This window comes from Lagenorhynchus albirostris, chromosome 12, assembly GCF_949774975.1.
Source record: "Lagenorhynchus albirostris chromosome 12, mLagAlb1.1, whole genome shotgun sequence".
Classification (NCBI taxonomy): Eukaryota; Metazoa; Chordata; class Mammalia; order Artiodactyla; family Delphinidae; genus Lagenorhynchus; species Lagenorhynchus albirostris.
In genome coordinates this window covers 78,352,923-78,365,830 of record NC_083106.1, presented here as the reverse complement: position 1 = coordinate 78,365,830, position 12,908 = coordinate 78,352,923, and the positions used below count along the sequence as shown (strand labels likewise).

The 12,908-nt window shown below is 40.7% G+C and overlaps 1 protein-coding gene across 5 annotated transcripts in view; it reads left to right on the top strand.

The window, feature by feature from the left end:
* Positions 1-12,908, top strand: part of CD109 (CD109 molecule) — a 123,495-nt gene that overhangs the window by 14,230 nt on the left and 96,357 nt on the right. For 4 of the 5 annotated variants that reach the window (XM_060167572.1, XM_060167570.1, XM_060167569.1 and 1 more), the window contains exon 3: positions 6,182-6,210. Coding sequence is in view for 3 of the 5 variants with exons in the window: in XM_060167570.1 (XP_060023553.1) it covers positions 6,182-6,210 (29 nt within the window). In the remaining 2 variants the exon portion in view is untranslated. Of the gene's footprint in view, positions 1-6,181; positions 6,211-6,786; positions 6,829-12,908 lie in introns of those variants that run through there. The other variant, XM_060167571.1, reaches the window with a different exon arrangement.

Sequence of the window (12,908 nt, the reverse complement as noted above, 5' to 3'; positions counted from 1 at the left end):
ACATTACTGAACAGCAGAGAGCTGCCAAAAGTAATTAACCAGTAAATACTAAGCCAGGTACGTATATGGTGGAAAATCCTTTTTTTCCCCAATAGAGAATACTTCTGGACTTAGTTGGATTTCCAATTACACACTCTCCTTCCCTTCAGGGATTTTCTGCAGAGCTGTCTGGTGAGCACAGATGTCAGAAGAGGCAGCATATGGCATTATGGAGTGTGTTTCAAAAGTTAAGGAAAGGTTAGTTTTTGTGTATGCTTATTACACAATTTAAAAATAGCTTTGACTCTATTTGTAAATCAAATGACGGCCAGCTCTCAGGCCTGTGCCAAGTGTGAAGCTTTAAAACAAGGTTTCTTTTGAGTGGCTCTGGTGGCATTGGGAAGGAGAAAGCACTGCAGGAATTTTAAGATCTACTTTCTCTGGTTATACACAAAAATGATCTGGGTTTTACAGAGATTATCTGCAGTAAACATTGAGAAGGACTTCACAGAACAGAGTGCATCTTTAGTCAGTGATTAAGAATGCCGTGCAGCATTTTAAGAGGTGGTGACTATTTCCCTTGTCTGCGTAGAGCCCAGAGCTCCGGCAAAATGGAGAAAACAATGTTCACAACAATTTGCAAATACAATCTATTTCATCCTCAACCTAGCAACCACAGAGAAAGAGATGACTATTTCTCATCTGCACTCCTACCACCCTGCCCCCGATTTTATATTTTGGTGCCGTAAATTACTGCTAGAATGTTAGGACATTCAAATAAGACTTTACTAAGTGCCTAGGAAATTCCAAGCTGCCCTTGTCAATTTAGAGGGAAGACAAGTTGCAAAAAATCTCAAGTACTTCAAGTCAACCTTTTAATAAGGACACATGAGACAAGTGAGCGGACTTTAAATTGGATCTCTCTGCACATCCTTTGAGTCACTCCTGAATCCAGCAAGAATTAGGAGTTTGTGGGAGCCTCTGTGCTCCTGCACCCTAGCTTCTGGGGGCAGCTGTGTGTTTCTTGGGTCTGTGATGGACACGGTCACATGTCAGAGCAGTGAGACCAGGCATGCAGTCTACCCCCTCTTCCAATTTCTCTTTAATGAGAAAACCCCTCAAAGCTTTGACTCTATGAAGAGTCCCATTAAAAGCAGAAGTTCTGTGAATGGGATTTCGTGCACTTCACATCTGGGTAGCTGGCTTTGAATCGCTGAAATGCTCGCCCTTCAGTTGATCAACCTGCTAGGTTTATTTGGATTGGAGACTCGAAGCTGTTTTTTACTTTCTCCTTGCTTAGTGTCACTTAGATAAAAATAAATTACGCCCCCTTCCCCAACACACACACAGACTCACAGACAGACACACACACACAGAGACACACAGACACACACGCAGACACACACATGCAGACATGCGCACACACACACGCAGCCTTTAGTCTGTGAGATTGCCGGTGATGGGAGGTAGCCAGTGTGTCAGGCCCAAAGGAAGCACATTGTTTCCTCCAGTCACTGGGCTGAGAAAATAGTCAAGCCCGATGGTTTATCCTAAAGTCACGAAAAATCAGTGACTCTGAATAATTGAGGGCGCTGTTTTGCTGGGGCCCAGCTCCCTGCAGTTTAGTATTTCTGATTTTATTCCACTGTGGGACGTCGTGGTGGGTACCACGCTGTACCACCCGGAACCAACCTGTCGGGGATGAAGACTCATTCCCTGAAGCTGCTGGGAAGGTTGCAGCCCACCGCCCTCCAAGCCAGCTTCCTGGGGGCTGCACCGCTAGGGAGACTCACCCTGCCCCAGGGGAGCTCCTCCTTGGGTGGAGGTCCAGCCCCTCCCCACCACTCAGGACAAGTCTCAGGGGTCAGCGCTGCTTCTGAGGGCGCCCCGTGGACGCGGCTTGAGCCTGTGTTGAGGCTCTTGCCCTCCCCTCATCCCCAGTCCCGCCTCTGCATCCCTCCCCTTCTCTAGGTGCTGGTCCCAGGCTCTCGCCCTGTGCTTGGATCACCGTGTCCGAGTCGGCTTCCCAGGGAACCCGACCTTAGACACGTGTGGTTCTTGTTTCCTTTGAAGATGGGTTTTTCCGATCTTGAAATTAGCTTCAAACGTATGAAAACGGTGTAATGTGAAGAACTGATAAAAAGAGTTAAGAAATTTTCTAGCTTTTATATCCTTTCCAGAAGTTCTTGTATAACACGAATTGTTTCAATTAGCTCCACCATTGCAGCGCCTATAGTGTAACTGAGGGCTGGGAGAAACATTGTGGAAGAAGGATCTAGGTTCTGGTGATGACTAACATAGAGCTGAGGAGAGCCCGGAATCCAAGGGGATTGCGATGTTGAACCTGTGTGACTGAGGCAATTAGGGTGTCAACATACACAAAGAGGCTACACAGGCTGTGCAACTTTTATAATAATCAAAGGTGGGTAGAATGCAAGAACAAAAGTACAGCTGCCGTTCTTCTACTGAGAGGCAGTGGCTTAGAATCTTAGCTCCGTTACTTCTTTCCTGTGTGACCCTGGGGAAGTCACTTAATATCTCTGTGATTCAGGTTCTCATTTGTAAAATAAGGATAATAATACTTAATATTGCTAGTTAATCTTTTTTATTTCAAACGTGTTCCAGTTATCTTTTGCTGTGAATGAACTTCTCAACACTTAGTAGCTTCAAACAGCAATGGTTTATTATTTCTTACGGGTCTCACTCAGTCCACTTGTACACACAAGTTTGATGATTATTCGCCTGAATCAGTTATTACCATTCTTGTTGTGGAATTTTCTAATTCCATGATTCCTTATACATTTATTTATTGGAATTCTATGGTAAAGAATAACTTTTTCTGAATATATATATATATGTAGAAATGAATCCGTTTGCTGTATAGCAGAAACTAACACAACATTATAAATCAACTATACTTCAATAAAATAAATTAAAAATTGTAAAAAAAACCCCTTTTTCTTCTCCTTCATTTAGTCATCTATTAAATTATATATCAGCACAAACTCATACTCTTATTTTATTCAGTAGGTTATAATCCATTATTTATTTGAATGTTCAAGTTATCTGACCATTATCATAATAATGTTCAACTTGAACGTTCAAATAATTAAAAATATTTTTTTCAGATTTCCCATATTTTCCCTGTCCACATGCATGGATAGCCTTCCCTATTATCAACATCACCCACAAGAATGGCACATTTTTTTTTTTTTTACCAAGGATGAACCTGCAATGATGCATCATAATCACCCAAAGTTCATAGTTCATGTGAGGGTTCACTCTAGGTGTTGTGAATTCTGTGGGTTCTGATGAATGTGTAATGACATATGTCCATCATCATAATATCATACAGCGTATTTTCACTGCCGTAAAATTACCCTATGTTCTGCCTGTCAGAGATCAGTTGACAGTATTTATAGGGTCTATTTCTGGGCTGTCTATTCTGTTCCATGGATATATTTGTCTATTCTTTTGCCAGTATCACATGGTCTTGATTACTGTAGCTTTATAGTAAGTCTTGAAGTCAGGTAGCATTATTCTTCCAACTTTGTTCTCCTTCAGTATTATGTTAGCTATTCTGGGTCTTTTGCTTCTCCAGGTAAACTTTAGAATCAGTTTGTTGACATCCATGAAATAACTTGCTGGGATTTTGATTAGGATTTAGGATTGCATTGAATCTAAAGATCAAGTTGCAAAGAACTGATGTCTTGACAACTAAGTTTCTCTATTTATGAATATTGAATGTCTCTCCATTTATTTAGCTCTTTGATTTCACTTGTCAGAGTTTCGTAGTTTTCCTCATCTAGATCTTGTACACGTTTTGTTAGATTTATGCCTGTTTCTTTTTTTTTGGTGCTAATGTAAGTGGACCTTGTAATTTAACTTCAGGTTCCACTTGTTCATTGTTGGTATACAGTGACCATAATATTTTTAGTTGAGAAGACACTCTGTCCACAAGTGCTGAGCTACCTGGTAAAATCAGAGAAAATTCTGATGTGTGGAGGGTATTCTCAATTTCAATTTTTTCCCATATTGAACTGTTTATGTGTTTCAGCCCAGGTATTTTGCAGGGTCTGCCTATGCCTCTTCTCAACAAATATTTTTACAAGACAGAACTTGTTAGTTGTCTCTACTTATGGTTCTTTTGAGTGTTTCATCAAGTTTAATTGCTGCATCATTATGGGGCTTCTCAATTTCCCTTCAATTCAGTATAGAGTATGCCTCTCCCATTAAAAGCAAGAACTTAATGAACAGAAGTTTCTTCCCACAAATGGAGATGTTCTCAAAGCATGATTATACAATTTCAAAGTTAAATCTTGTGCAGGTTAAACCCATCTCATATTAATATTTTGCTAAACCACCAAAAGATCCGGGACAAATACTCAATCAGAATGCGGGGATAACAGTGTGACCCAGACCATTCTGGTGAGGGCTCGCCTGTCTAAAAGGCCTTTTGTGGTCTGGTCCAGCCTCATCTCTACTGCCTCTCCTGCCTCTGGTCGTGTCTCACACAGCTCTTCTCTTCAGTAGACTCCATGCCTTTGCACTTGTTGCTGCTCTGCCTGGAAACTGGTCCCCTCCATTCTCACCTGGCTCGTTTTTCCTTATCCTACAGCCCTAGACTGCATCATTTCCTCTAGGCGCCTCCCGTGGCCCCTCTGACGTGCCCTCCCGCGCCCCTATTGCAGCCGTTCCGTGTGGACCTATATCTGTTCAATTGTTCTGCCTCCTGCACCTTTTCAAGACATTCTTTGTCCTGTGTCCTAATTATTGAAGAGCGCTGCTCCTTGCTTCCTAGGGTGACAGCTATTAGATCAACTGATCTGTGCTGTGTGATCAGTGACTCGATGAGCTGCTTATCTGCTTCTGAGAACATACTTGTAGTTCACTGAGGCCCCTTGGGGCAGTAGTCAAAGTGGGATGCACACATCTGGGAGTCACAAGACCATTTATAAGGGAGTAGGTAGAAAATATACTAACTTTTATTTCCATTATTTTATTGAGCAAAACTAAGAAAGTCAGGTTTTCTAATATTTATATTTTGGTTGAGAAAGTGCATGTATATAACTTTATACATCTAACTTGACGTGGTACCGTGCACCAAATATTCGTATCGATTGAGTACTCCATCATAAACATCTGAAGCCCACTGCCATAGAGGCACACTGACATGCCAGTGGGTGACGCTTCAAGCTTTTTGGCAGCGTAATGACATATTTATCAAGTGTTTCCTACATGCCAGCCACTGTTCTGTACCGTTTACAGGGACTGGCTTGCTTATTCCTTACAGCCACCTTGTGTGATTGCCTTCATTTTGTGGGTGAAAAAATTGAACCTGGAGAATCAGGTAACATGTTCAAGGACAGGACTAGTATGTGGCTGATTTGGGATAGAACCTATGTGGTCTGATTGCAGAGGCCACTCGCTTCACCCCCGCTCCATACTGTACCTGTCTGTTCCCATGGGGTGGGCACATGTGGCCTCCAGGAGGAGAGGGACCATGTCTGTCTTGTTCACTGTGGTACCCTTATAAGTGTTTCTTCAATGAATGAAGGAACCGAGGGCCTGTCACCGCCTCTGAATTCATGTCCCTTAAATGGGAACTTTGAATAAGTACTCTTTTATTTTTAACTTGAAACATTTTTTCCCTTGCAATAAATAGAGTTGATGAGAAATTGACATGGGTTAAATTAGCAGTCTTTTTTAGGAACTTACATGAAAAATGTCTGCATCATTTTAATACTAATGGTCAGTTATGAGTCCCAGCTCACCCCTGATGTGACTAATGCCTTCCTTTTTTCCCTTTATCATGAGTGTATGAGAAATGAACATTAGAAATGAACCTCAGCTTCCCTCTGTACACTGTATGGAGTGTCCCTCAAACATGTACAGCCTTAAAAGGGTAACAAGAGCAGTGGCAACTTACACATGGAAAAGAGAAGCAGAACGTAACTAATTTCTTGGGAGAGGTTTACCCACTGATCGCCTTTTAAGTCTTAATTCTTTGGCACAGGGATACGTAATAATCTCTCAGGTGTTCTGGGATTTAATAAAATTGTTTAGGTTTGGCTAAATAAGTTTGTGATTCTGTAAGTCTGATTCCCTCTACATCTGAAAGAGTATTAAGAGAGTCTTACAAGTTTTGTATTATATCACTGTATTTAAATTATGACTGTTTTCTTCCCCGTTTTCCTTTCAGGCTCTTTCAAGACACTTACTCTTCCACCCGTAAGTATTTATTAAAAAATTTGGTTTCAGAAATATACATTACGTCCGTGAAATAAATGAATTAGTATTTTATTGGCTTTTATATTAATTTACATTCCTTGTGAGTTTGATGGAGTTCAGTTCCACCTTCAGATTGTTTAAGAATAATATTACTTCAGGGAGCTTGGATATTAGCCTCTTCAAACTCACAGTGGAGATTTTCCTCTCGTAAAATGGAGAACTTCACTGAGGGGGACTGGCCTGGACTGTTCACATAGGTACCTGGGCGGGTTTGGTCCCGCTTCTGCCTTAACAAGCCTCCCAGTCTTGGGTGTGTACTTAATGCTCCATCCCAGTTTCTTTGTCCTGGAAAAGGGCAGTGCTTCACTGAGCTGAACTGTACCCCGAGGCAAAGTAAAACAACAGTAATTGATACTGACCCTGTCTTTGTTTAAAATTTTGATCTTTTGTTTCATAATTTAATTTTTGCATCACCTTTGCTATTTAAAACTCTTGAAAATATTCAAAAACTTTAACTGTTGATTACTGAGTTTTTTTGGCACGCTCTTAAATTTTGCAGTTGAGGCAAGTGCCTGGCTCACCTCACCATGGTCCCGGTCCTGGAGGAGGGGGATAAAGGTATAGTCTATTTCATAGGGGTTACCTTGGAGGTGAAATGAGATGTGAACACGCTGTAGCATCTGCTACAGAAGTGGAAAGGGTTAATATTTTGTTGAGAGAGTCATAAAAACTGTTTATTAAATATGGTTTGTGAACTAGTCCTGTGTCTCATGGCTTTAATTTGGAAGTTTGTGCTTTTATTACTGTTTTGTTTTGGAGCTTCACACATTTAATGTACAGTCGAATAGAACATAGCATCCACCAAGAGGACAATTTGGTGTACTTTTCTGGGACTAGATGACTGATGACTTTGACCCTGACACTTACGTAAGGTTGACATCTCCCGATGAGCCAGGTTCCCCGTTAACTCTTGAAGGTTACTTATCAAGCACATTCAGAAACCACATTCATTTTGGGGTTCTTAGAGAATATAGTGCTCCCAAACTGTCCTTTATAAAAATTACTTACATTCTATAGCTATTATGTTTCTCACCTATTTTTAAAAAATATTGATTTATTTACTTGGCTGCACCGGGTCCTAGCTGCAGCATGTGGGATCTTTTATTTATTTATTTATTTATTTATTTATTTATTTTTGCTTGGTTGGTTTTTTTTTTTTAACATCTTTATTGGGGTATAATTGCTTTACAATGGTGTGTTAGTTTCTGCTTTATAACAAAGTGAATCAGTCATACATAAACATATGTTCCCAAACAGGGAAGACATATGGGAACATATGTTTATTTATTTTTTAAAAAATTAACTGTGTTCTTCCAGTGTCTTTTTATTTTATTTTTTGATATTTATTTTATTTAATCTTTAAAAAATTTTCGGCTGCATTGGGTCTTAGTTGAGGCACGCGGGATCTTCACTGTGGCATGCAGGATCTTTTGTTGTGGCGCACAGGCTTCTCTCTAGTTGTGGTATGTGGGTTTTCTCTCTCTAGTTGTGGCCCATGGCTTAGTTGCCCCGTGGCATGTGGGATCCCTGACCAGGGATTGAACCTGCATCCCCTTCATTGGAAGGCGGATTCTTTACCACTGGACCACCAGGGAAGTCCCAGTGTGGGATCTTTTAGTTGCGGCATGTGGGATCTTTAGTTGTGGCATGTGGGATCTAGTTCCGTGACCAGGGATCAAACCCGGTCCCTTTGCATTGGGAGCGCGGAGTCTTAGCCACTGGACCACCAGGGAAGTCCCTGTTTCTTACTTATTATTATGTTTGTACTTACCTTACTAACAAATATACTGTTGTAATAATAGAAAGTGGGGTTGGGGGGAGGGAAGCCCTGAGCAGGCAGACGTGGGGAAAAAAACCCAATCTTAGTGACAGTAAGATGTTAGGCTGCATTAATGTGACCTCAGACATTAGGTGCTGGCCCACCGGTGTCTGTGTCCATAACTCTGTTGAAAAAGTATTACAGTGAGAAGATTAAAATAAATCCTGTGTAATATAATTGTCTGGTAGCAGAAGGGGTTGAGATTTCAGTTCAGGAATCACAGCTCAACGCATAATAACTGTCTGCTTTCCTCAAAGACGTCTGCAGTGGCATGGCCTGGAGTGTAGCAAGTCTGGAAGGGGCAGGCATGTGGGCGGACGCGGGCACTCTGGCTGATTCCCATAATGTGCCTATAAGCTGTACTTGTCCCAATTAGCTACAAATTTGGCTACTATTAGCCTTAAAGTCTTAACCATGCGGAATACTGATCCCAACGTCTTATATTTGTCTTTAATATTATGCCATTTCTATTGTATGTAGATATAGCAGTTATTTATTGAAAGATTTACCAGGAGTTATATTTAGGACTAGATCCCTTTTTAGTAAAACAAAATTTTAAAGGCTTAGTCATAAAGTGTCTGGGAAAATTTAATAACTCTTGGCAGAAATAGAAGGTTCTGCATTTTTATGAGTGTTCAATTAAAATAGACCCATCTTTCCAAGTGCTCTTGCATTCTGATGCTTGTAGATGTAATATTTTAAATTATTTTTTAACGTCCTCCTGAAGTTTTGCTATAAAATATGAATATATTGGCTGCATTAAAACAAATACGTTTTTAATATCTAACTGGCTCATTGTTTCTGTTTTTGATACAGTAAAATCAGCCTTCAATAAGGAGTAAATAAAAAACAGAATTTACACTTAACATAAAGATTATTGTTTGTACAAAACGTGCTAGAAAAAGTTTCTTTTTATTCTCTTTGTAAGTAAATCCAACTTAAAACGAGGGAGTGGTTTTTAAAATTAACATGCCTAAAACATTTTTTAAAATTTTATATTGGAATATAGTTGATTTACAATGCTGTGTTAGTTTTAGGTGTACAGCAAAGTGAATCAGTTATACATATACATATATCTATTCTTTTTTAGATTCTTTTCCCATATAGGTTATTAAAGAATATTGAGTATAGTTCCCTGTCCTATACAGTAGGTCCTTGTTGATTGTCCATTTTATGTATAGTAGTGTATATATGTTAATCCAAACCTCCTAATAAAATTAGAATGCTTTTAAAGTTTAATTACTAATATATTTTAAAATAGAAACTATCATCTTAAATTTCTCAGTTTTATTTTGAAAGTTATTTGAAATTACCATTACTTTTGGTAACTGGAGTTATTAGTGAAATAAAGTAGGATAAATACTATTGTGTTGTTTGTTTCCTTAAGACAGTTGATCTTTCAGAGAAGATGGTTTCAGACGGCCCGGATTAGAATAAGGAATCCATTTATTGTCCATCAAGAACCTTTCTGAACATGCCTCTATCATCTACCCGGAGAGTTTGCGTTTATGTATAGACAAAATAGACTTAGCCTAACTGAGAATCAACCGTGCTCAACTCAGATGCTCGTTGATATTTTGTTGATCGAAGCCCTGGGTATTGTATACCCCCAGACTCTTATTCTGCTGCTGGACAGTGTCTGTATATGGGAACTACATCTTTTCCCAGCCCCGTGACCTCAGTTCAACACGTAGGATCCAAAACCTCTGTGGCTATATAATTGGTCCTTGTGTAAGAGATAAGGAAGTCTCTCGTTAGGGAACTCCTTTATTTCCAATTCTGGGAATCCTTTTTGGTAATTGTGTCCCCCAAGAAGGTGGGAAGCAATTTACCAGCAGAGCTTATATTACCTTCTGGGTCCTCTCCACCGTGGGAAGCAGGTTACAACCCACTGCAAGTCTGGCACAGAGAGAATCTTTATAAAGGTTGCTTAACATCCCCAGTATTTTCTCCAGTCTCCTTCTCATTATGTCCCTCTACTGTTCCCAATGGATGACCAAGGTCTCTACTGACAGCCAGAGTTCATGGTGACAGGCTAAGCGGTGCGGCGATGCCTCATCGTTCATGGGGGCGCACCAGGTCCACTCTGACAAGTCCCTATTGTCACCCTAGACTTTCCAGCTCTAGGATTAGCACTGAGGCTCTGAGGATTCCCAAATCACCTAAATTTCACATCGGGAGAGGTGGGGTTTCTAACAGGGGAGTGTTGAAAACGAGACTTAGGGTACGTGAAAGGAGCAGAAAGATAGTCAGTACCATCTCCTCTTGTGTCAACTCCCTGAAGGAGGATGGAGTGGGGGACAGAGTAAAATGGTTTGGACACTTTTGTGTTAATTCTAATTTTCTAACTCTTTGACCTCCTCGTGGTTAATAGGTCTCTTTAGTTTCAGACCTCTGCATCATTAATTTGACGTCAGTCTTCAATCTACTCTCTGTTCTGGGGCCTCTGTGCCACTAAAAATGATCCAACGATACCCAAATCATACAGAGAAATTCCATCTAATATATTTTTTAAGCATGAACTATTTATAAATCTGTGCTGTATACAAGCAAATGATGTGCTGGTACCTGGCATATATATTTTCCTGCTTGCGGTATTAAGGACTCTGTTTAAAAGAATCTGAGGACTGAAGCATCATTTGAGAGAATAGAACATAAGGATGCAAGTTCCAGGCTAGATCCTCAGCCCTCTAGGGCGTACATCTTTGGTTCATGTTGAATCCCGAGCACCTGGAGTAACCTGGAGCTCAGAGGTGCTCAGTGAATGTTTATTTATTAAAGGAAAGCAAACATCAGTACTAGAGGTCATTTGAAGGTCATTTGATGTTACTGATTGTTTCTCCTAACAGTTTACTATGAAAGTATCAAATATCCAACAAACCTGAAAGAGGTTCATAGGGAACACTCCTATAACCACCACTGAGAATCTACTGTTAACATTTTACCACACTTGCTCAATCACATGTTTATGCATCTCCTCATCTCTCTGTCCATTAATTGATCTTATTTTTAAAATGTATTTCCAAGTAAATTGCAAACACCAGTATTCTTCTCCCTATTTCCTGCTGACCACTGTATTGGTGGTTTGTTACGTTTCCTTCATATTCTTATCCATGTTGCTGGCTTTTTGGTGGCTGCTATTTCTGGAACATCTCCTTGGAGCTCTCTGTGGACAACTCTTATGTGCAAAAAGGAGGCAGAACGTTAGTTTCAGAATCTCAGGTTTATGAATATGAAAATGAGCTAAAATGCAGGTGTGCTAGTGATCGATTCTTGTGGAACCTGTTATCCCCAAACTTTGGTGTGACACAGCCATAAACTTTTATTATTTCCCAGAGTTTCTGTGGGTCAGGAATTTGCGAGCCATGTCGTCGAGCAGTTCTGAGCTGCCGATGTCATCTGAAGGCTTCACCAGGCCTGGGGGTCCTCAGTAAGGTTGCTCTTCACGTGGCTGGCAGGTGGGTGGTGGCTATTGGCTTCTGTTCCTCCCACTGTGGGCCTCTCACAGGCCTCTTGAGTGTCCTTATCACATGGCAGCTGACTTCCCCCAGAGCGAGGAATCCAAGAAAGAGAGACCCAGGCAGAAGCTATCCTGTTAATGACACAGCCTCATTCTACTCTTGAGAGGCGAGTCACTGGGAAATTATGCTCTACCTTTTTTTTTCTTTTTAAATTAATTTTTATTGGAGTATAGTTGCTTTACAATGTTGTGTTAGTTTCTACTGTACAGCAAAGTGACTCAGCTGTACATATACATATATCCTCTTTTTTAGATTTCCTTCCCATTTAGGTCACCCTAGAGCACTGAGTAGGGGTTCCTGTGCTGCACAGTAGGTTCTCATTGGTTATCTATTTTATACATAGTATCAATAGTGTATATATGTCAATCCCCATCTCCCAATTCATCCCACCTCCCCCCTTTCCCCCTTGGTATCCATACATTTGTTCTCTACATCTGTCTCTTTCTGCTTTGTAAATAAGATCGTCTATACCAATTTTTTCAGATTTCACATGTATGTGTTAATGTATGATATTTGTTTTTCTCTTTCTGACTTATTTCACTTTTTATGACAGTCTCTAGGTCCATGCACATCTCTACAAATGACCCAATTTTTTTTACTTTTTATGGCTGAGTAATATTCCATTGTATATACGTGCCACATCTTCTTAATCCATTCGCCTGTCGATGGGCATTTAGGTTGCTTCTATGACCTGGCTATAGTAAATAGTGCTGCAATGAACATTGGGGTGCGTGTGTCTTTGTGAATCGTGGTTTTCTCTGGGTATATGCCCAGGAGAGGGGCTCTGACTTTTGAAGGGAGGAGGGTCAGAGAAATTTTGGACATATTTTAAAACCATCACATGAAGGCTCTTGTTAGAGTAGTATATAGTTCATCCCGGGTTTGAATCTCAGCCAGTGACCTGGAGCAACTTCCTTTACTCTTCCAAGCCCCAGGTCCCTGGTGTGTAAGCTGGTATTAGTTAGAGCACCCACCGGAAGGATTGTCGTGGGGTAGAATGACACGGTGCGCGTAGGCTGAGTGTGGCTTCTGGTCTGTTCACGCTAGAAGGGAGGATTTCCACTAGTGACAGAAACAGTGAAACAACGGTACCATCAAACTTACCAGGACTGTGACACGATGCACAAGATGCAGGAGGAGAGTGCATCCTAGGACAGGTGAGAGGTCCTGGAGAGGGTATGGCAAGAAAGCAAAGCCTGTGCAAATGTGCCTTTCACCCGAGGCACGGAGGAGAAGGGTATTGTGACCCACAGTGACTGTCAGTGCGGAAGAGTTTGTGCTTGGGATAGGAAGTGACA